The sequence below is a fragment of the Elgaria multicarinata genome, chromosome 4 (genome assembly GCF_023053635.1).
Source record: "Elgaria multicarinata webbii isolate HBS135686 ecotype San Diego chromosome 4, rElgMul1.1.pri, whole genome shotgun sequence".
Classification (NCBI taxonomy): domain Eukaryota; kingdom Metazoa; phylum Chordata; class Lepidosauria; order Squamata; family Anguidae; genus Elgaria; species Elgaria multicarinata.
This window is the reverse complement of record NC_086174.1, coordinates 93,072,132-93,096,719: the sequence shown is the minus strand read 5'-3', so window position 1 is coordinate 93,096,719 and position 24,588 is coordinate 93,072,132. Positions and strand designations below refer to the sequence as shown.

The 24,588-nt window shown below is 40.1% G+C and overlaps 1 protein-coding gene across 1 annotated transcript in view; it reads right to left on the bottom strand.

Moving 5' to 3' along the window:
* AK9 (adenylate kinase 9) overlaps positions 1–24,588 on the bottom strand; it is a 66,103-nt gene that overhangs the window by 20,197 nt on the left and 21,318 nt on the right. Inside the window, exons 14-28 of the mRNA XM_063124797.1 lie at positions 22,996–23,112; positions 21,151–21,219; positions 18,406–18,557; positions 15,388–15,544; positions 14,678–14,792; positions 14,195–14,250; positions 9,913–10,041; positions 8,650–8,727; positions 7,817–7,894; positions 6,825–7,031; positions 6,498–6,634; positions 4,832–5,044; positions 3,546–3,827; positions 1,745–1,866; positions 80–299 (exon numbers count right to left, since the gene is read on the bottom strand). Coding sequence (XP_062980867.1) covers positions 80–299; positions 1,745–1,866; positions 3,546–3,827; positions 4,832–5,044; positions 6,498–6,634; positions 6,825–7,031; positions 7,817–7,894; positions 8,650–8,727; positions 9,913–10,041; positions 14,195–14,250; positions 14,678–14,792; positions 15,388–15,544; positions 18,406–18,557; positions 21,151–21,219; positions 22,996–23,112 — 2,132 coding nt within the window. The remainder of the gene's footprint in view (positions 1–79; positions 300–1,744; positions 1,867–3,545; positions 3,828–4,831; positions 5,045–6,497; positions 6,635–6,824; positions 7,032–7,816; positions 7,895–8,649; positions 8,728–9,912; positions 10,042–14,194; positions 14,251–14,677; positions 14,793–15,387; positions 15,545–18,405; positions 18,558–21,150; positions 21,220–22,995; positions 23,113–24,588) is intronic.

The window sequence follows — 24,588 nt, the reverse complement described above, 5'->3', positions numbered from 1 at the left end:
AGGGCTGTTAAGCAGTTCTTTTTTATGCATTGTACAGTGCCTAGCTTTTGTTAGATACTTAACAAATAATAAAACATACTCGTATCTTTGCCTTCAGTTCTTTGGCCTGCTTCTGCTTCTCCATTTTTCTAGCTTGTTTCTCTTGCCATTTTTTCACCCTCATGGGAAGAATTCGATCAGAAATGTCGTCTTCGTCAGCTTCAAGAAAGACCACAACATCGGGACAAAGTGAACGATCTGCTAAATACTGAGCCTCCTCACCAGTTCGGGGAAAACCATCCAGGATAAAACCTGCAGATCTAAATGAAATATTTATTTATAAATATTTATTTATTTATAAATAAATAAATAAAACAATCACTTAGAAAAAATTACAGTCAATGTTCCACGGATCCATACGCAAACACTGAATGACAAAAAATGCCATTCTTCCTTACTGGATAAGGGATCAGCATAGATGGATAGAGAAAACGTTAAGGGCCTCTACAATGTTTTTTAAAAATAAATAAATTACTTCTATGAATTAGAGATCATCCAGAAGTGCAAAGATGTAGCAAAATACTATGTTAGTCAATGTAGCTAGTGGTATTAAAGCCAGAAACTGAAGATGATTTGTTCTATTTTACTGCTTTAGAATATGGATTAGTATTATGTTTAAGAGGCTTAAGTATGTGCTTGTGATAATGCAGCACAAATACATTTGCTGAAAGCACTGTTGTATTCTTCTGCAGAAGGATTTAGTGACTGTTACGCAGCTCCATAGCTCAGTGGCTTTAGGTCAGACAAAGGCTAAGATGTATTTTAGGCATGCCCAAGGATTGCTGATATTTTTATTTTGAAACCAGAACACCATAATGATGCTCCATATGATATGTTGGACCTAGGACACTGGTAGTGCAATCTATAATATCTCTATAAGAATACATTAGTGAAACACTTATTAATAGAGATCTACAAAACAATTTTGCACATTTTTTTAAAAAAAACTGAAGCTTGAGCAGCGTAGATGTGCAGAAAACTTTGAAACTATGAAAAAGTTCAAAACTTGAGCTTTAATAACAAAATAGTATGTTTATTTGCTCCATGCCAAATAATCTCCTATTGCTCTATGGTTCAGTGCTGGTTTATTTGCTCTCTGCCAAACAGCACCTGAAATCATGTATTTTCAATCTGAAATTTAAAGAACTGCTAAATTATCTTTTTAAAAATAACATTTTTTTTTCAATTTCACCTTTGCCATTTTATTTACCAGTCAGATTTTGCTCATTTTTGTGTTGTTTTTACCTTAAAAACAAACAAACCCAGGATTCAGTGCCGGTTGGGTATATCAGACCAATTAAGCTAATTTTTGTTTTGTTTTCACTTTTGAAAAAAAGAAAAAGTTCACTGCCAGTTTTCTGTACCAGACCGATTTATATAATATTCATTTACCCCTAACGCTGTCTTCCGAGAAGTATTACAGTAGATTTATTTTAAAAAATTATTTTAAGTTTAATGTCAGTTTATTTAAAAAATTACATCAGAGGATCCCATGTAAAGTTGTTCCAGTCGCAAGAAAAAAGGCCAAACTTATTTTCATCCAATCATTCTCAGACTACTAGTGCCCATGATGACACTAGTCTATTCAGGAGTAAGTGTTACTGAATCCAATGAGACTTACTCCCATGCAAGTGTGTATAGCACTGTAGCTCAAAAGCTATATATAGATAAAAAAGAGTGGGATCATTTTAGATACATAGGTTACCGAAATGGTTCTTTCATCCACCAGTCAAGAACAATACTGTCAAGCACTTCCATGGGGAAAGGTTCATTTTCTAATATGTTTGCTTTGATTGCTTCTTCTTCATCTGTTAATTGTGTTTCTTTCTGTTAAAATGATCCAAAATACATGTAAAATCTGATCTTTCCAAAATGACAACTTAGTTTAGAACTATAATTTAAAAGATAACATTATCAACTTTTGAACAAGTGTTATGTAGACGCAACTTGCAAGTGGATAAATATACAGTCAGCTTTTCTTGAAACCTTTGTATAACTCTCCCCCCCCCCGCCGTTTTTTAAACGGTTGATACGATGGAAATGATGATAATTCTATATACACAATATATGGTGTGTGGGTGTCCCCCCCCCACCTGTTTTCACGATGCATTTTCTGTTTTGTTCATTGATATTCACAATAAAAAAAGTTTAAAAATTCTAAATAAATAAATAAATAAATTGTACTTGTTATAATGTTTTTTTTAAAGGATCAGGCATAATTCAATACCCTTTAGTCAATGTCTCGCTTTAAGGACAAAATGCCTTTGTTTAAATTCTGTTGCATAATATTTTACATACTGGGGGGAAAACCAAGGTAATTAAATGTCTTCATTCCATATTCCCAAGAGATGCATCATGGGGCAGGTATATACAGGGGGAGAGTTTATACGATGCTGCTTTCTACACTTCTTTCCTCAAACCCTGCAGCATTGCTGCTGTGAGGTGGAATCAAGAAAGCTAGACGGCAGGAGGGAGCGCGCGATATCTAGCCAGGAAAAAGGTCTGCACCGGCAACCATTTGGCTTGCCAAGCCCACCCCCTGTCCTGAGTTCCTGGGCTTACCCTGCACTGGGATCTGCCTTAGGAATGCCCTCGAACTGAAGCCAGCACAGACAGACAAAAGAAACAATGTGGTGGCATCGGAGCAATAGGAAAAGTTGAGGTAAAAAGACACTGCAAAAAAAGCGCAGTTTCAGGGGTAAAAGCCTGATGTGGCTGCAAGTTGGTGGCTGTGTCATATAAACAACGCAGCGCCACTATGCAGCCACTATCGAGTTAAATAGAGTGTCTAAAGAAAAATCCAGTCTACTCTTCAGTTATTTACAAGATTAGTTAGAAACCTTTTTTTTAAAAAAAGAACAGCTTAAATCTTTTTAAGAAACTGAATGATTTTTTATTTAGCTCTCATTGAAAAAAAATCAAATTACTTTCAACATTGTGGGAATATGGAGGCAGTGAGTTAATTTCTTTAATCTGCTAACATTTTGTTTTGTACTGGTTCCAAGAGTTGGCTGACACATGCATATTTTGATGACTGCACTATCAAGTGATGACTTCCATATGAGAATGAGCCTTCAAGGATAAAGCTTTCACCTGAAACACAATGGATCAGATCCATATATCTGTGAATAGAGTTCTATTCATGGAATACACATGGAAGGAGACAGTGATGATTTTTGGCGATTGCAGCCCCTTGAGGCCCCCCAAAATCTGCTTTGTGGGATTGGAGGACACTGGGGAACAACATGAAAAGTAGCACAGGACACTGAAGGGGGAAATTAGCAAAGATTGCTTTCCACCTTCTGTTTGTGTAAGCCTCCACTTGATCACAGGCCTTTCTGTGAATGAAAGGAGCAGATTTTGGGGGGAGGGTATGAGAGGGAAGCTGCAAGGGGAGGGGGAATCCATTCTACTGGTAGGCAGGCTCCTTTGGATCTCATCCTGTGTAAACTGGCCTTTAATATCTGGCTCTCCCTTGGAAAACTATCAAGGAATGCTACTATTACCTCTGGAGTTGGCTTACTGTCCTCTTCACTCTCAAGTTCAATTTCAGTTGCACTGTCAGGGATATTTGGAACAGATTCACTCATTTCCTGCATTGCAGCGGAGGCATCGTCTTCCTCTTCCTCTTCTGGACTAACTCGGTTTCCGGTTTTGATCATGATCAATTCCTGGAGGCGTTCTTCAAACTGAATGTGGAAAATGCCTAGTTTTTCTGCTAACCATCGAGCGCAGACCGTTTTACCTGCTCCATGTGACCCTAAGAGACATATCCTTACAGGGGGAGCCTAAAAAAGAAAAAAAAGACAGCTTAACTGTCTGGATTTTAAAAGAGCAGGATTCTTCTGAATAAGCTTACAACTGAATACTTTGTTTACGGGTCTGAGTTATTTCGTAGGGAACTGACTTCTCAAAATCAGTTGACAGTATACATTCCAGAATTGGTAAAAAAAATGTATTAAATACAGAGAAGATTAAAATCACTAAATATAGTCCAATTATAAGTCACAATATTATGAGCACAATTAGATTTTTATGCAACGTAATGAAGAAAAGGAACATCCCTTGGACTCCATGGAGGAAAGGTGGGATATAAATGTAACCAATACATAAATAAATAAATAGGAGATAAATAGATATCTCTCTTTTTTTAAAAAAATTATGTTTATATCCCACCTTTCCTCCAAGGCAGCGTACATAATCTTCCTCCTCTCATTTTATCCTCACAATAAACTCTGTGAGGTAGATTAGGCGGAGTGTCAGTGAATGGCCCAAAATTACCCAGTGACGCTTCATGGTGGTGTGGGGACTAGTATCCAGGTCTCCCAAGTCCTAGTCCAAAACTCTAACCACTGTACCACACTGACTCTCCTAAACTTCAAGGATATGTCTATGTCTCACAGAGCTGGGATAATGCAGGGTCTGAGGCTGGGGCTTAGCCTAGTAAGCTACCTAGCTGGTGTGCTTAGACCTCAGAGCCCTCTTCAGCATTATGGCGGGCAGCATGAAGACTCTTACTTGCCAGGTAGCCAAGAAAAATCTTGTATTGGACCAATTTTCATGATATGTGTAAACATCCTGTAAGCCTGTGATGTAGATAAATGACCTTTGCAGTTCTTAGCGAAAGAGGAGTATATTTAACCATATTATCACACTTTTAGGAAAGCAGACATGTTATTTATACTACTACTACTACTATTACTTTTGTGGACAAATTAATATAGAACTACTGTCAATTTTAATCTGGTATCTGCAACACAGACATATGGAAGATTTTGAAAAGACTGCATACTTTTAAGGGCTCATTGTGAGACACATACTCTTCGGGGTTTTCCAAAAATTTATCTCTATTTTCTGGAGTTGAGAAATAATAGTATTTTTCTCGGTATTTTGCTCCGTTTTCAGAAACTCCTGGGTAAAGGATAAAGTTTTCTTTCAGAACCACTGGACAAAAGTGCTTTGTATCTCCCATGTGTCTTTTCCTCTCAGCCACTTTTTCTTCATCCTTAAAATAGCAAGATATTTCTGATAAGGTGCTGAACCACACACACACACACACACACACACACACACACACACACACACACACTATCCAACACAATAACTGTTGTGATTCCAAGTCCTCCCGCTGATGTGAGTCGATAAAGACATCTGCTGTGCTTTATTCAACAAATAAACATCTCTCCACACTTGAAGGGAGTATAAATGCTAGGTAGCCTTGCATTAAGAGATTTTGTAAAGCCCCGATTGGAGCAGTGCGGGGGTGGGGGGTGGGTGGAAGCAAGGAGGGAAAAGTGCAAAATTCCCCCAGGCATGCTGATGGCGGCTGCAGGTCTGCCCTCATGCCAGACTTGTCTGGCTAGGTCTGTGAGGACCCGGCATGAGGGGGTCAGCTGCCCTCGCGGACCCAGCAGAACACTTGTGCCTTCCCTACTTCTTGGGCCCTTAAGCAGTCTGCAGTACACACTGTCACCCCACCTCACTTTATCCAAGTTACTGAACCAACTTTAGGGGCTAAGAAAGCGATGTCAAGAGTAAGGCAAAAGGTCTGACTAGTCAAGGCCGCTACTGCCTGCCATAGCCACATCCTCCTTGAGGGGCCATAGCTCAGTGGTAGAGCACCTACATTGCATACAGATGTAGGTGCTCTAGGTTCAATCCTAGCATCTCCAGGTAGTGTAGATGAAAGGGTTGAAACCGCAAAGCCTGAAACTGTAAAGCCACTCTCAGTCAGAACCGACTGTACACAGTGAGATGGACCAATGGTCTGACTCAGTATAAGGCATGTACCTATATAACTGATACCATGTCCATAAAGAATTCACATTTTAATGCAAAATTGTGGAGGTGGCCCCAAGATATTTGCTGAGTGTAGAATTTATGGAGGCTGGTAGCTCTGAATTTGGTGGGGCTCTGAATCCACTCTGGTTTTCAGTCAGAACTCTAAAGGAGCTATTGAAGGGGCTGCACCCAACTGGAGCAGTGGGGGCAGGAAAGCATGCTCTCCATAGCCTCTGTAAAGCGCGCAATTCTCTCGGCCACGCTAATGGTGGCTGCCATTAAGTGTGGCCAGGGAAAATGCACACTTTCCAGAGGCTCCGGAAACTGTGCATTTCCCCCTGTGCCAATGGGGGCTTCTAAGGCCCCCATTGGCGTAGAGAGAAAGGAAATGAGTGATTTCCAGAGTGTCTGGAAATTATGAATCCCCCCCCCTCCATGCAAATGGTGGGCAGTTCAAGACTATGTCCACTATGGACATGCTACCTATTTTTCAAGGGTATTATAGCATAATGATAACGATGAACAAAAATTCCAGATCTCCATACTCCCATACAACATAAACAAGAGGCATAAAACACAGGCTGTACCTCAGAAGATAATGTTTCTTGGCCTCTGGATGTGATATCTATCTATCTATCAAAACTAAGACAATCTATCAAAATCAGGCTGTTGCTTACTTCCTCCTCCTCCTCTTCTTCTTCCTCCGCTTCCTCCTCCTCTTCCTCTGCCAATGCCTCTGCTTCAGCCTGTAAATCTTCTTGTTCTTCATCATCATCTTCAGGACCAATTTCCCAACCATGATACTTAAAGGGTTCTGTCAGAGATATTCAACTTTCAGGCTTTAATTTTTTAGAAAATAAATAAATCAGAAGCATACAAGATCAGAATTCAATCACAGACTAATATCACTGCTCGCAAAGATTATTTTATGTTTTTTATATTGCTTTCACTCAAAATCTCCTGGTCCAGAAGAAATATAAGAAATGGTGAAGAAAATTACTTACGCTCCATAGCTAGAACACTCTGGTTAAGCAGCATCTCTGGAGTTTGCCCTTCAATCTCTAATTCAGCAGTCAGAACTAAAGGTGTCTCTGAAAGTGCGGCATCCATTTTTTGCCAATCATGCAAGAATTGATTAATTTTGTTTTTAAGTGGCTCTATTTCTGGTACTTCTGGGAAGCCATCTTCAGGATACTCAGGTAGCTTGACTCCTGAACAAATCAAACTGGATTTTATAAAATAGTTTAGAATTGTATGAAGCATATAATTTCCCTCTATTTGCCTATGTAGCCAAATGCACCTTATACCCACAAGAGAGAGGTCTCGATAAGCTTGGTGGAGCCCCGAGATTTGCAAAAGCGCACACACACACACACACACACGCGCGCGCGCGCGCAATCTGGTGAAAAAAAGTTTAAGGGAGGGAACCCCCAAAATAGCTCAATGAGGACTGAGTGTGCTCAGTGCCCAAAGAATGCTGACTATTGGGGTGGGTGGGATGGGGGTGGAACAGAAAATCAGGTGGGAGGGAAATGGAATGGAGTATCCTGGAGGAGGGCATGACTGGCTGAAAGACTAAATAGGAGCAAGTCCCACTTGTAAATGGATCATTCATCTGATAATTTCCCTTCACGCTGACTGATCGTCACAGATGCCTTCTTCAAATTCATTATTTTCAGTGAAACCTTATGTGGAATCCTGTCTTTTTCTAGCTAGCTTAGAACACATTTTGCAGTTGCCAAGTTTATTGCTTTGTCTGCTGTACACTGATACCATCCAAGAAAATAAAAAGAAGAAAGGAGCTCCAGTTACTTCATTAAATTTGTATGTGGCTATTTAATTACGGAGCAGGCCGATTCAAGTGCAGATCTGGATTTCCGTCAACAAAAGCAAGGAATGTGCACAATTAGAATTAAAATATGCAACATGGAAGCTATATTTCATTGGATGGCTAAGTATAATGAAAGGAAGGAAGGAAAGAAACTTGATTTCTAACCCAGCACAGATGCAATACTTCTCAGTGGCCCAGGTTGTGACTCAGCTTTCTCTTCAGTTTCAAGGTGTTCTGTTGATTCTGTGGGAATAAGCAGAGTATGATGGTTGTTCCTCCAGCATACTTTATACGAACAGCTCAAAAAGATTTCAAAATCTCAAGGGAGCCAGCATAGAGATACAACATTGTAATATACAAGTACAGGGCTGAGGCGTGGCCAAAGGGGTAGGACCAAAACCAGGAAAAATACCAGTATATCTTAGCTTAAAGCTCTTACTGCCAGTAACTAAGCTTTAGGATAGGAATTCAACCTTATAGAATGAGGGAGGGGGAGAATTGCACAAAACCCAAAACACCCCCTGCAAAGGATTGGCGCTTGGGTGAAATGGAGTGGGAGCAGAAGAAAGGGGCATGGCCATCTTGAGACACCCCAGAGAGCTGGACTCAGACCCCAGGAAGCCGGATTTGGCTCCCCCACCTTGCTTTAGAGCTTCAGGAGGTCCCATCAATGTTGAGCCCTGAGCAGCCACCGTTGAGGTGTGGCAGCAGCAACCTCTGCCCTGGGAATTGACTCTTCTTCTCTGTGTATATCTCCTATAAGGATATGTACTGTCTTGACTCCAGGTGCAGTCTACTAAAAAATTCTAGCGGATGCTTTTTCTGGAAAATTCTAGACAAGCAAAACTTAGGTGTTGTATGATCAGAGAATGCAAATTGAATGCTGATAGAATTACAAAGAACAATACCATACTTCTCCCCAATTATCTGTGTGGTGAAGCATATTTCCACACAAATAAATAAGAACAGTAAAATGTTTTGTAAGTGCAAGCTCTTACGTGACTTAGATTTGTGATGCTCTTCAAAATCCATAGACGTCTGCGCTTCAGCAAGTTGATCCTCAGACAATATTGATTCTGTGTTTTTTTATATATATATAAAAAATCAGACACTATAAACTGTGATTCACTATTTTAAAATTCTACCCCCCCACACACACATTTATGATAATAAGTACATAAATATGGAGAAGACCTTAAATGGTAGACCAAAAAACTATAAGAGTGTTCCCATTTACTTAGAGCCAATGCAAAGTGTGCAAGTAAGAGAAGTGGGCTAACCATGAAGAGGCAAGTGATGCTAGCCTTTACTTGCACTGCAGTAGCTAGCTACAGCTGGAGACAGATTGGTCTGCAGTAGTTTAACTTTTCAATTATAGGATTGATTCAGACATTTGGACTGGTGGTAACTTCCTTTGCTTGGTTGCAGCTGGGACTAGGCCTTAGAAGGCTGTAGCGACAGTGTGACACAACTGGAATGATACCTGATGCATATCAATCTATGCACAGTTAGGCATCATTTGTGTGGGGCTGGGTGTGGGGAATCCTATAATCTGGGCCTGGCCTTCTTCAAATAGAGGATATTACTGTATCCCGAATGTTTGAAGTGGGCTCTAGAAAGTAATATTATTAGTAGGGATGAATAGATCAGTCTGTTTCCAGTCCATATCAGTTTTGAATATGTTCATTCATAAGTCTGTTTCATCCTGTTTTCTGCAATTTTTTTAAAACACGACAATTTGCATTTAAATTTTACACATTTCCTCCCTAAAATAACACATTGTTGCACATGATTTCCCATAAATATGCATGTTTGTATGCAATCTCCCCTTAATATATACTTTTTGTATGTATTTCCGCTAATACATGCATTTTAACACTGTTTTTGAGCTAAGAATTTCACTGCAAAATTCAAAGAAGCACACAATCCAAAGGATAACTGCATACTGATCCACGTACTACTCCAGAAAATGGTTCATTTAAAAATGCAGACTGGATGAAGTTCTCCCCCTCCCTAATTATTAGCAGAGAGGATACACTCAAAGGAAAATGGAAAAGGAAGACAATGCAAGATAAATGCTTCAGTATCCCCTGGCTTTCACTAGATAAAAGGCAATTATGTGCAAAACTTAACATTATCATTATTTCACTATTTAACAAATGGTACTTAAGTGAACGGTTACGAACAAAAAGTTGGAATGAGACAGCACAGCATTTCTTTTGGTAGAGAAAAGGATAAGTCACATGCCAGAAAACTACAACCTTCAGATTTTTCCTTCTCTTTAGACAAAGCAGAAGCAGTTGGTTGTTCTGTTTGGCCTGATTCAGTCCCAGACTGAACTTTGGACTGTGATTCAGATGCAGATGGTTGCTCTAGAAAGTCAATGGATTCTGTAGGCAAAAGAAAAATATATCCATGGTAACATTCACAAAACCATTTTGGATCTTCAGATGGGACAATATAGAGTCCATCTACTACATTGGTGACTGTGAAACGCCTACACAAATGATTGGACACCAAGAGATACGTGTACAAGACAAATATTTATGCAAACACTACCTTTATGACAAGGGTTGTGAACCTTTTTTTCTGTTGAGGGCTGCATTCCCTTAGGGGGTTCTCTATTGAGCCTACATGGCAGTGGTGGGCGGAGCCAGAACCAAAAGTGGGTGGTGCAGGACCGCCCCCTTCTCCCTCTTCCTTCATCCCTGCTCAGCAAGCTACCAGGGAAGTGACAGATTGCTCTTGCCAGAGTTCTGAAGTGATCACTGGCTGAGGGTTTTTGAAATTAGTTTGAAGGCCACAGGTTACCACCTTTGAGTTATTTAATGTCAGAGTGTCCCATCAAAACATTGATCTGCTCATACCATCAGTTATTTATGAACTATTTTATTTTTTTCCTTTGAAACCACAGGGTGAATTATCCACCTAGGCATAATTGTATTTAATTAACCAAGAAGCACACATGAACGGCTGTTTACTTCACTGAGCTGTTTTACACACAACATTTTCACTGATACACAAACATATTTTATATGTAACTGTAAAGTTCAAATGTGCAGACATGGTAAATACGTATTTCTGGTAAGATGAATCTCACAGATACATGTGCCAGGGAGCTAGGATTGGCACTCTGCAGTGTGTACACAGGGGCCTCTGGGCCTCTTCACACATAATTTCGCACTTAATGCGACTAGCAGATGTTTGAAAACACAGGTCTCATACAGAGGTCTCATACACAGGTCTCATACAGGCCTCAAACTCATCAGTGAGCCAGGACTAGCTGCAGCATCCTGTTGTGACCACTCTAACGGACCAGTGGGGAGAGAAGTTTAGAACCTTTGTCAGCTGACTGCAACTGCCAATTCCCTGTCTGCCACATCCTATGAAGTCCTGACTTCATAGCTCATTCTCAGTCTAAGCAGATTGTCTCTGGTGTGAGGCCACTGGCCAAGCTCCTGCTCCTTTTTCCTTATTGTTGCTCTGGATCTTGGCTCCTGCCTAGCTTTGATTATGTGCCTGCATTGGCCATCCTAATCTTCTGTTATCTTGGACCTCTTCCCGCTTTCAGCTACACATCTGCTTCTGGTCCTTATTTACCACTCTGGAACTGAACCCCTGCCTATTTTGGACTCCTTTGGATGTCCAGCTAGCTCCTCGGGCTCCCAGCACCTGATAGGTTGGAGCTTGATCATTGAGGAAGTCAGAACAGTGGGTGGGAAAGCTGAGTTCGTTATTGTAAAAAATCAACAAAGAAAAGAAATGCGAATACATAGATTTAAATATGAGAGAAAATACAGGTTTCTAAAAACTATACATAAATTTCAAGAAAAGCAGACCACATTTCCAAATAAGTACAGATCTCCAACAGCTGCAACTGTGAGAGGAACCCCATCCATTCTAATACACCCAGAACATAATGCCATCCATTTAGAGAGCAGGTCCAGACAAGAAGTTTTTGAGACTGTGCAATGCATAAAACCCTTCTCAGTTAAAGAACACAACTAAAAGGTTTCCGTCAGTTTTACTTAGTCCAATTTCTTGCAAAAATGACGCTTATTATTCTTACTTTGAAAGAAAAAAATGAAAAATATACGCAATATTTTTTTTTGTAAAGATGTATCATGTGGGAATAGAGCTGAACTCAATGTGCCCAAGATACATAGAATTTAAACAGGAAAAACATCAGGCAGAGATCAGCTTGACCGAAATGTTTGATTAGTCAGTGTTTGATTATGAAAATCAAACACCATACTTTTCTCCAACTGTGGCACATCTTCAAACAGACATTCGTTCATGACCTTTCCTGGATGACTAATTTCATCTTCCACTTCTGTGAAGGGGTGGAGTGCCCCTAGAATTGATGAATTCCTTGTTAAGTACCGAATATGGGTCTACTGGGCTAAACAAAGGAGTAGGTGGAGAGGATGAAACTGACAAGTATATTGACAAGAAGGGAATATGCCTAGCTGGGCTATATAGCGGACAGGCGGATTTGCGATTATGTGTCCTTGTGCAAGATTGACAATCATTTTTTTTTTAAAAAAAACCCATGATGACACCATTTGTGCAAAATTCAAGACACACACACACACACACACCATTTATTTTACACCAATTGCCGCCATTAAAAAACACACTGGAATCCACATCTTGGCTCGATTGGCTACAGATTGAGTCAATGTCACTTGGGCATGGGAGGGGAAAAAAAAGTAAATACGCAGGGCTGAACCCAAAAAATATGTTGGGTTTTCAACCCCAGCCCCGTGGAATTTCTAATCCAGAATGACGGCTACTTTTGTGTGTACCTACTAAGAGCTTAAAGTTCTAATTTCAATCAATACAAGTCATGCAAAAGCACTACCAAAAAGTTTTGGTTGAGTGATTGTGAATGTTGGGAGGGTCGCTAAGGACCTGGTGGATAGGAAGGCATGATGTTGTGGGCAGAGCACAAGAACTCACAAGGAGGTCATTATAAATGTTTTTATACTGGTTTTTATTTTACTGTATTGGTCTTTTAATGTTAAAGTTTTATTTATAATGCTATTTTACATCGTATTTTATTATTAAATTTTTAATAGCCTTGGGTGAGCATGGTCAAGAAAGGCAGCTTATAAATATTTAAAATAAACATAAGAACTTTGTAGGTTTAAAAACTGGTGATTGAGTTTGTTTGCTTTCTCTTCCCGCCTCACTCCCATTTCTGTTTGTGTCACGTCTTGTTTTTAATCACGGTACAGTGTTTATTAAATGCTAAGTTCTTTATAAATGACAGTGATAATAATAAACAAATTTACAATCATTAAATTTGTGAAAAATCTCATGACCTACGCCTCCCATGTGTTAAGGGCCCAAAATTTAAGCTTAGGCAGGACGAGTTTGCATTTTTTAGTTCTGTCTCTGGACTAAAAAAAATGCATATTCAATGAAATGAACACAAACACAAGCAATGAACAGTTTTGTGGAAATAGAATCTGTATTTAAAGAAAGTATTTCTAATAGCTACACACATAAAAGAAGAATAATTTCAAAATAACTTCAATGTGATCGCTGTTGCTGTTTGTGCTCAGCAAGAGTAGTTATTCGAGGGACAATGTTACACAATGATAGGCCTATATCATCTCTGGCATCCAACTGATTTCTAGCTTTAGTTTTTGTGCTGGCAAGAGTTGAAAATCCAGATTCACACAGATAGGTGGTTGGAAATGGAATTAATTATGAAATAGCTTTCTTTGCCAGAACAGGATATGCAGCCATTTGAGAGCACCAAAATTCATCAAGATTTTGATTGAAGAAATTTTGCTTGACCAAGGCTTTGCTCTGCAACTCAATAAGGTCATCTTTTTGCATATCAGCATCATCCAAATAGTCCAAATTAAATGTGAAAGGATTTCAAACCCACAATAGCTTCGGCTATTGGGCGGTATAGAAATGCAAAAAAATTATATTTTTTTACTTTTTGCAATAAGCCGGGGGGGGGGGGGGGGGGAAGTGACTTAGAACAAAGCAGTCCCTTACCTTGAAAGATTGATCGTTCTTTATGAATGCTAATGCATGTGTACCAGGTAACGATGACTATGATAACGCATGCGGTGTACAAATGAGCTACATTGTAGCTACCAAGATTAGTAGAAAGAAATAAGGTTGGTCCAAGCTGCGCTGCTATGTACTTGTAAAATAAACAATTTATAGTTGAGAGGCTACTCACACCTGCCCTGGAGTCAGTCCAAACCTCCCCTGGGGAGGCGTACCCCACCGGTTAAGAACCCCTGCATTAAATGTATCTGCGTTGTCTCCCTAATAAATATGGGCATCGTATGCTAAGCATTAATCTTGACTGTCCCATTGAAGGCATGGAATGCTTTGGTGACTTCAAACAAAAAATAAAAACTGGGCAAGGGTCTCAATAAAATGTGGTTTCAGTTATTTATTCCTATTGTGGCACACTAATTGTTCTGAGACAAGTTCCTGAGGCCTCAAATATACATCTCAAATACACAGAAGCTGAAACAATTCCAGATATTACAACTGCATTTGTTTTACCTCTATCTTCAGCAAATTCTTCAGCTTGCAATCGCAGCATTTCTTGCAGTTCTCTTCTGCAATTATAAGATTGCACAACCGTGTATGATATGATGACAGAAACATCTGGAATTTTTCTGAATGTAAATGACTAAAGAAAGCACTGTTCAGTATTAAAATATAGATTAATCAGTTTGAACCTTGCATGTGATTTGCCTTCTGGTTTAAAAGAAAGTCGGTGGTTTATTTATTTATTTACTATATATATATATATATATATATATATATATATATACCGCTCCCTTTTTAAGGACTAACAGTGCAATCCTATTCATGTTAACTCAGAAGGAAATCCTACTAAGTTCAATAGGGCTAATTTACCCAAGGACAAGTCCCATTGAACTCAATATCACTTACTTCTGAGTCTTAGTATAAGACAACACTAAATTTTTGAACCATGACAATATAAAAAACAAATGATATTATATTTTTCAGACATTTCACCTTGTTTCTTCTTCTTCTTGCTTCTTCTTTAAAGCTTCATCAGTTAGTCTTTTTATAATCTTAGCATCGATTTCTTCTTTATTTGCTAGATACAATCTATGCATTAACCTTTTTCCTGCAGTGTGATAAAAAGCATGTCATGTACTACATCTTAGAGACTGCATACCTTTAATTAAAAAAAAAAACTTCATACATATCTCTATGTAACATCTAGGAAGGGGCTGTGTATAATGGCAAGGGCGAACTGCTGTTGAAGGGGCACTGATTTCTTTAGGGGATTGAATTTTAAATTTGCCTTTTAATAATGTGCTGCTTTTAATAATGTATTAGATTTAAATGTTTTAATCAGTTATATGATCTTTGCATTTGTGTTGTACCCCACCTCGATCCAGAGGGAGAGGTGGGTAACAAATAAAATTGTTGTTGTTGTTGTTGTTGTTATTATTATTATTATTAAGTTTTTTATGGCAGGAATTCTTTTTCAAAAGCTTCACAAGTTCAGTTGGGAACCAAATGGAAGGAAATAATTAAAATCTTATTTCGGCATCAAATTTGAATGGGTACTTGCATTAATCAAGGTTAGGTTAAATTAAGTGGGGGGAAACGACATCCTGAAAATATGAGTAAATGCACCTAAGCTTGTATCACTGCAGCTGTGAAAATTGCTCAAATGTTTTAATTTAGACGTTCAATTCAAAACATTCACCAACCATTTTGTTCAAAATTCTTCAAACAAATCACAATATCCGGTACAAGTGCTTTTTCTGACAAAGCTACCCAGTGGTCTGCCAAGGGAGGGAAATTATCCAGCACCCATCCTCCTTTTTCTGCCGCCTCAGGATATCTGTCCTTATTCGTTTTAGAAAGCTGAAATAAAACACTCCAATTAATAACAACAAATTAAACAGTTGGAAATTCACGGCTGTTGGTGAGGTTTTTTTAAAAATAATGATGCATTTTCACTTTGGTTATTCTGCTTGCATGGATTTCCCCCTCAGCATTCTTATCAACTATAATAAATAGCTCATTCATTAACTATGTATGCTGCCTAGAGGAGGCAGGTTATAAAATGAATGAATAAATAAAATAAAGTATATTACGTTATCAGGAGGAAAAGAGGGAGTTGTAAAGTTGTGACAATCTGGAGTGGTTTCACACTAATTTTTTTCTTTGGAACTACTGTTAGCTCACTTTTCTAGAGAATACTGGCAGCATGGTTATCAAATTGTTGATAACAATTGTATTGTATGTTTTTTTTCATTTGTGGTGATTCATTTTTTGTAGTTGTTTCTTTGCAATATATATATATGCAACTGCAGCGTCAGCCTGTTCAGTATGAACAGATAAGGTGCTATTGAGGCTTTTTAGAACTCATTTGCCTTTAATTAAAAGTTTTCTGTTTGCAGGTTCTACACGATTTATTGTTTCCTGTTCATTCCTGTTGGATAAATATCCTTTTTGTCTACCCCTTTGCTTTTGGCTTTTTGGCATTCCTTGTGTGGTTCCTCCTTTTATTGGCTTTTACTTCCTGTTGATCATAACTGGAGTATTAATAACGAAGAACCTCTTCCTTAATTGCCTCAATGTCAGTTCCTGCAGTGGGGGAGCAAGGAAAGCTTTATTTCCTGATTTCCTCTCATTTTTTATAGTGCAATGATGAATAGTGTCCAACTATGTCATTCTGTTAGTGCAACTGACATTGTACTAAGAGAAACTAGGTTGCAAACTATGCACAAGAGAATCCAACTAAAGTTACATATGTGCAAGTGTGGTTGTACATTACACTCACACAACCCACTGTGTAAACACTTGCACATAGGTCTTGTCCATCCTGTTCTGCAATAGGTTAAGCAATCCACCTGTGCAACAGCTTGCACAACCAGATGCACAAGCATAATGGGTAACCATTTACATAATGAAAAGGTTTGCCAGAACCCTGCTAGAGCTATTTGAGTTTGCAGAATGACACCATTGGATATTGCCCAATGCTATTTACTACTAATTGAAGTCTCCTACATTGTAGGAACAGAAAACTGACAGTGGGACAATTAACAGTGCAATCCTATGCATGTTTACTCAAAAGTAAGTCCCACTGTGTTGAATGGGACGTACTCCCAGGCAAGTGTGCATAGGAAAGCAAATAAGAGGTTATTAATCACTATTTCCCCAGTTATGATTATCAGAAAGCAACAAAGTGAACATGACCTTGAAATGGGAATCTTTTAATTAACATTTATTTATGTATTTATTACAGTTTTATACCGCCCAATAGCTGAAGCTCTCTGGGTGGTATAAAACATTGGAAAGGACCTTCAATGAATGGGACTTACTTGTGGGCAAACAAAGAAGCTTGTGGTAAAATGGGAAAGGGGACTGCTGGAAAATATAGCATTATATTAAATATGAAATCTCTCTTTTAATTTCACTTTCTGCTAATATGAAGAAAAAATGCAGGAAAATCCATATTATAGCTTGCATGGAGAGCCTCCATGCAAGCCTCTTCAGTCCTTCACGCTCTATGAATAAAGTATGGTGAATGTGATAAGGGTGAGGGCGGGAGCATTCTCTTTCTTTCCATATTTGATCTACCCTGTAAATGAACGCCTGAAAAGGGCTACTTTGTCCTCCTTGTTCAATGAACCCAGTTCCTGCAAACAATAGAAAAGTAATTATTCAGCAACATTAAAGAGCGTTGGTGTGGAAGCAAACTGTGACAAGGGAGATGATATTGGTTGAAATGTGATGCCACACTCGTGCGTTAGCTTCTGCAGCACAATTATTTAGTACATCACAATTATTTAGTACATGTTTACTCAGTCCCCCTCCTTTCACTTGATTTCCCATTTGATTTAATCTTTGTCAGTTCTGCCCCTTGTTACAATTTCGTCTCTACAGCTTGGGTCAAGACCCATGATATGATTTTGGAAGCCATTGGGCAAGGCAGCCTCAGCAATCTGCATTAACTTAAAAGAGGTTAGCCATGTAAATTGGGAATTCTACCATGCCACATCTGCTGTTCTTAGGTGCTCTATATAAAATGAGAATGGTAGCAATGTTGGGGCAGTGGACTCTTCACCCATCTCAGGGTCATTTGTCATGCAATTTCTGAAGCTTTGCTCCTCTGCTGCTGCCTGATCTTCAGCATCTATTCATACCAGAATCCTGCCTTCTCTGAATAATGCAAAAATCTCTTTGAAAAGTATAAAGTATAAGTACAAACACATCACTGTTATATGGGTACACTGAAGATTAAAAAGAATTGAACATTAAAAGAAAGAGCAATCATTTTGGAAAGTGTAAAAATGTTCCCTGTTACTCATTTTCAGATGAATGGCGGTTTTTGTCTATTTTTGTTGTTTATTCATTCAGTCGTTTCCGACTCTTCGTGACTTTCAGATGAATGGCGGTTTTTGTCTATATCTGTCAATTTTAAAAAATCCTCTTATATGTACAAAATAGACATTAGAAAGGGTTAAAATGTGCTCTCTATGTGTAATATAAAATATGAAACATACTTTCGGTGGGAGTTTTATAATTCTAAGCTTTTACTATAATGGGACAAGGAATCATATACACCTAGCAGTTAGATCTCAGATTTAAATTAACCTATAATTGTTATATTCTAGACATATTTCATACAGAGAATTTGAACAGAAATACATGAAAATGCAAATTATGAAAAAGCAGATTATTAAAATTATGCCTTTCATTTTATAGCGGCGCTTTACCTCTGCAATGGCTTCTTCCAATACGTCAGCGTATAATTCTGGTGGCAGTATTATTGGAGACAACATTGCAGCTTCTATAGCTTTCTGTACCATCTCTTGGACCTCTGGATGGTCAGGAAGTACCTCCAATTCTGCTGGCTGTAATGAAGATTCTGTTAAGAAAAAAAAAAGTGAAATCCAGTTAGTGTTGCCTTGCTGACAGGAGGCTTCCATCAATGTTCATTGTGCCAGCCATTTTATACAACACTTTCTATGTCATGTATAGTCAGGTTTCCCAGTCCCTGAGGCAAGCACACGTTCTGGCAAACTGACACGGGACACCAAAATCAGTGAGACTTCTTTATTGCAGGAAATCCCACAGCAAAAGCTTAATGGTTACAAAGATCAGAAATCATATAGCTGATGGTGAATAGCTATAGACTCTAAGAAATTCCAGAACAGTCAAAAGCTAATCACTACAATAGCAACGTGGTTTCCCCGTTGCCATCTCCAAATGGGTTCGAAACCCAGATGAGGGGAAATATTCCTGATGTGATCCCTCACGCAATCACAAGAGGAAATTCTTGAAAAACTTAACAAACCACTCCAAGAGAGCTAGTCCAACTGTGGATCATTCATTGGTAAGGCGAGGGACTATGGTCAAGGCGTAAACAAGATCATGGGGAAGGTAAAACTTCAGGCACAAGGAGTCCTGTGCTTGTTTTAGCATTGGGAACTTCCTGCCTGAGTCGGCAGAGGAAAAGTCCAACTGTCATAATAAGCCCAGTCTGCCACTACACTATGCTGACCACAAACAAAAACACACAATTTACAGCAAATGCGAATTCAAGTCTATGAAAAGCCTCACGGTACTTTTCATGCAAAGTTCTTAGTAATCCAAAATCCAACCCATGTGCAGAATGCTTTCAAAGTCCCAGATCTAAACAGAGAGGCTTTTCTGGGAAATGTAGGGCAGATGTTCCTAGCAAAGTCTCCTTGTCTTCGCACCAGCTTAAAAAGGGAGGTGTAGGCCTCTTCCAGACCACTTGACAGACAGGGGATTTGGCCTTTTAGCAATGCCCTGGTCGAAACAGGGCGGCACTGCTCAGCCCACCAAGATGATGTTTCAATCTGAGTAACTCCTTCTGCAAAGCCTCTACCTCTTCCAAAACTCTATCAGGTTCTCACAGACAGCTTCCCAGCCTCTCAAGATCACACTGGGTTGGGAGAAGCAACTGCCATCTGCTCTTCTCTGAGAACACTGACAGGGATAAACTTGTACAGATTCTGACATTTCAAACGAGTTCTAACTAAATCCTAGTTAAAAACTACAATGCTTCATGGCAGTGCCAAAACCTACTCATGACATCTATTACGATAGAATATTTTAAAGTATACATTTTGTGCTAATATAAACATTGGACTAATCAAACACATCCCATCCTAGAATAGGAACATCAACAACATCTCTTCTTGTGGTACTCTTAAGGAACTCCTCATCTCGTGATGTCACGATCCATGACATCAAAGGCCAGGGACAGCCTATAGAAAAGGAAGTATCTAGCAAGAAGGATAGAGAACTAGCAGAAGTAGGGGGCTGGTAATACTTGTCATCACACAGTATCAGCCAGGAAAAATACTGGAGAGTGAACATTCCAGATGTAGGCAAGTATTTCTAACTTCTGAAGAGATCCAGGAAGTGAATGAGCAGAAGTGGAAAACCCTGGGCTAGTGGTGTCTCTAAGTAAAAGGAGGCTTATCAAATTATCCAGCAAGAACGTAAGAATTGCACAAGCTATTTCACAGGCCACCAAGGGAAACCACTTTGGTGCTGATATATGCTCACATCACACCTATCTCAAAGCTCAGAGAGCTTTAGTGAGGTAATTAAGTGGACTGGGGCTAGGCAACCCATTTCACCAGTCCTGAAAAACTGCTCTCGTTCCTTTAAAGCCTTTTAGGACCATAGTACCTCAATCCCTGCCTCATCCTGCATGAATGTGCCCAACTATCATCAGAGCCCCTTCTCTGGGTCTCTCAGAGCGGATCTACACTGCATACTGAAGGCGCTTACGTGCGCCTGCAGTGCGCCCCCAAAGCGATTGTGTAGATCCTGGAAGGAAGAGGCGGAGGAAGAGGCGGCTGGGGAATCCGGCCATGTCCTTGCCGCCGCCCACCTCCCCGCTGGCCTCCTGCTGCCGGCGAAAGAGCCACTCGGCGGAAGAAGGCGGGGCAGAGAGCGGAAGAAGCTCTCCGACCCGGGTGGCTCTTTCGCCGGCAGCAGGAGGCCGGCGGGGAAGTGGGTTCCCCAGCCGCCTCTTCCTCCGCCTCTTCCTTCCAGGATCTACACAATCGCTTTGGGGGCGCACTGCAGGCGCACGCAAGCACCTTCAGTACGCAGTGTAGATCCGCTCTCAGTCATCTGAAAGGGATTCAGGGTAGGCCTTTCTCTTCTGTGACATTCACCCTTGCAACGTATTCCCTAGGGAGGTTTGCCTGGCACAAACTGTTCATTTGCCCAGGATTTTCATCTGCTTTAGCATTAGTCTGATGGTTTTATCTGGCTTTTATACAAGTTTCTGTTGCTGCTGTTTTTTCCACATGAGTATGTTTTGCTATGAAAAGTTGCCTACCATATATTCCCAACGCAGCATATAAATGTTTGAAACAAATAAACAAACTCTTCGGCCACAACTAATATATAAATTCTACCACCACGAAGATCACTTCCATTAGAATCATTACAACTACTGTTGCTATCAATACCGGTTTGTTCTTCAGTTTGGGATGAAGCCATCTCTTCATTCTCATCTTCTTCTTTTATGGCACTACTCTCTAATACCGGTAATAGACAAGGGGAAAATACATTCAGTGGTGTAGACAATGATTTTCTGCGTTCCGACTAAGAAAACGTCTCCCTCTTTTACTGCCTTCCCCCCACCTCCAATGCTACTAACTGAAAAACACTTTTTTTAAAAAAAAGATGCATAAAAAAAGATAGGTAATACAGTTTTCTATTAAGATAGTAATAAAATTTAAATTTAAAGGTATTTAAAGAGCAGGGAATTTCAACTGGTCATGTCATGGAAATCGGAGACTTGTGTTTTAAAAGTCCCTTTCCCTCCCCCTGTATTGTACTCTGTGGCTTACCTCTAAGCAAACATGTATAGAATTGAGCTGCTTTGCGTGCCTGAAACCGGTTGCATTGGGACTTATGTCTGAGTAGGCATGAATGGAACTGAGACAAATTGGTAAGAATTATGTGTGTGTGTGCGTGCGCATAAGTGTCCCCCTGCCACCCAACAGGCCTGAAAAGGTTCTGCACCCCTAACCTAAATCAGTCTGATTCTAAGCATGTTTACTTGGAAGTAAGTCTCACTGAGCTCCATCACACCTACATGTTTGCCCTCGAATTATTCGCCTTTGTTTCCATAGCGTGTGAAAGCCTGAGCATTTACACCTTTGTGCTTTTACGTTTCATTCATCTTTACACCTCTCCTGAGCACCAGTGTATTGCTGTTGTTTCATTGAGATGCACTCTCAGCTTTCCTTTGTACCTAGCCCTACAGTTCATTGGTTGGTGGTAGTTGGACACATTGCCGTCCCTAGTAATGGGCATGGGGCACTCCTGGTCTTGCACTGCTTCTTCCGAGGAAGTAGCTTCTCTTGTTACTGAACTCACTCTGGGAAATTTCTGTCTCTCTCCTATGTACTTTCGTGGTTATTCCTTGTTGCCTAAGCTACGCCCATTCCCAACACCCTCCCTGGAGGCTTTGGACCATGAACTAGAGAGGGTTGCAGGGTTGTGTAAATCCCATTGATTTCAACTGCATTTACATCCAATTCATACTAAAATCCAATGCATGCTTACCTCTCTCCCTTCACGGTTGAGTGAAGAATCACACCACCCTCCTCTTTTGTTAATGAGACCACCCTTAGACACACACGCCCCCCAACAAAGAATGGGATGGTCGATAGAACACAACCACAGAAATACACAGGAGGGAGGAGAGCATTTATTTTGCAGGTAGAGAAAATAATCCAGACTTCCTGTGCTCCAAAAAGAAATGAAACATGGGGGGGGATCTACACTACTGCTTTTAAAGCGCTTTAAAGCGCTTTGAAAACTTTTTGAAACCTGTATATGCAGTGTGTCCTGGGCCCCAACAGTTGTCAAAACTGTTATAAAGTGCTTTAAAGCAGTAGTGTAGATCCCCCCATGGAGGATAAGAGCTGAAATGAGTGCAGGACGTGGATGACGTCATGTGGGTATTAGGCTGCAAACTGCATACCAGGCATGGGGAGTGTGCGATAAATCACTGGTGTGATGGAGACCACTCTGTTGAATAGGGCTCATTCCATTGTGCATAGGATTGCAGCTGTACACCTTGTATGATCTAAAGGAAGGATGCTGATGTTGGACTGCAACTCCCATCATCCCTCACCATTGGTTAGGGCTGATGGAAGTTGCAATCCACCAGCATCTTGAGGGCACATGCTCCCACCCCCAAGTAAAAGAATGAGTTTTAAATATAGAGGAAGAAGTGAGGGCTTTAGAGCTGCCCCATGCTCTCCTACAAACTCTATGAAAGAACCAAGTTATTACATCACCTTTTGGGCTAGCAAATGTTGTAACACTAGGCAGCACTGAACTTCTTTCATCAGTGTGAATGCTTTCCTCATAATTGTCTAAATCCTTGTCACCAGGTTCTTGGGCAGCTAGTGAAACTGTAAGAGATAATTAAATAGCGAGAAATTCTGTCAAAAAACGGGAAGCACATTTTCCCTTTGAAGTGCTGACACACTTTTTGACAGACCAACGGAGCATCTAAATTCACGGGGAGGGGGGGGAAGTGGTACATCAGAAAGAGTTTCAAGATGTGTACATGAGGCAAAATTAAGAGAAATAGTCCCTCAGATATTTTTTTAAGTGTTAACAGACATGAATACATCTGGTCTTTAGAAGGAGGAGAGAAGATAAAGAGTTACATACAATTCTGTCAGCAGAAGAAGAAAGGAGATGATTTTTGTAGATTTCCCCCTCCCTTCTGCACCTCCTTCTAGTGTTCCAAATGGTCTTTCAAGCCTCTGGAGTAGATTTTGGGAGAGCATTGGGGGGGCAGGGAGTGCAGGATGGAAAAGGTCTTGCCAAAATCCCCTCCTTCCTCATCCTGCTAACAGAAGCTTTGACTGGATCAAAGAGCTTCTCCGCAGTGGAGGGTCATCAATTGGATCCAACCCCCAAATTTCAAATATGTCAGTAAGACAATTTGTCAAGTCAAAATTACTGTAAAAGGTAATGTGACTGTGGCTCTTCACATTGAGCAACGCTGTCATTCTCCATACAGGAAGTCCAGTGAGAACAGAACAGCAGCAATGTTTGCAATGAAACAAAATGCAGCAGTAAGCATTGGTCAATGTAGCCAACTGTCAACAACCCCCTTAAAAATGTTTACAAGCATTTTACTTCCCTAATTTAATTACAATGGAAGTCATAGGGTGGGAGCTTGCTGCTGCATTCAATGCACTTGCAGAATGGGGGCATTCACGGCCATGCTGCCCCAATCACGGAAAAACAGTTGTTGAGGAAAAAAAGAAGTAGTATAGATTTATCTATCAAGAAAAAAGTAGGAAAGAGAAAAAAAAATGGGCACTGTTTTCTAACTAGAAAACACAGAAGTTCCCTATGATGCATTCGACTAATAAGGCAGTCGAAAGAGAACTGAAGAGAAGGGCATGGGGGAGGGGTTCCCACCAAACCGTTCCTTCAGCTTTAGACGTTTCCCAAAACGAGCTCCGCGCAGGTGCAGGGCTCATATGTGTGATGCACAGAGACCATGAAGAAGAACTGATAATAACAAAAGCCCTGCTGGATCCGACCATCTAGTCCAGCATCCTCTTCCCCACAGTGGTCAATCAGATGTGTCTGGGAAACTCACAAGCAGTGTATAAAAACCAGATTAATGACTGGGGAATGCTTGGAGTTATAGGACCCTTTTTAGTCTAAACATGCATGGGATTGCATAATGGGAACACTGCTGGTGTAGACTTATGCCTGGAGAGCTTTCTGTGAGGCCCCCAGGTGGCTGTGCTCTACTTGGAGAGGCACTTCTCCTTCATTCTACTTCCCCTCTGACAGCTCCCCGTTGGGTGGGGGGTTAGGTTAGCACTGTTATTCTTCATATCCAACACAGGCATCCAATT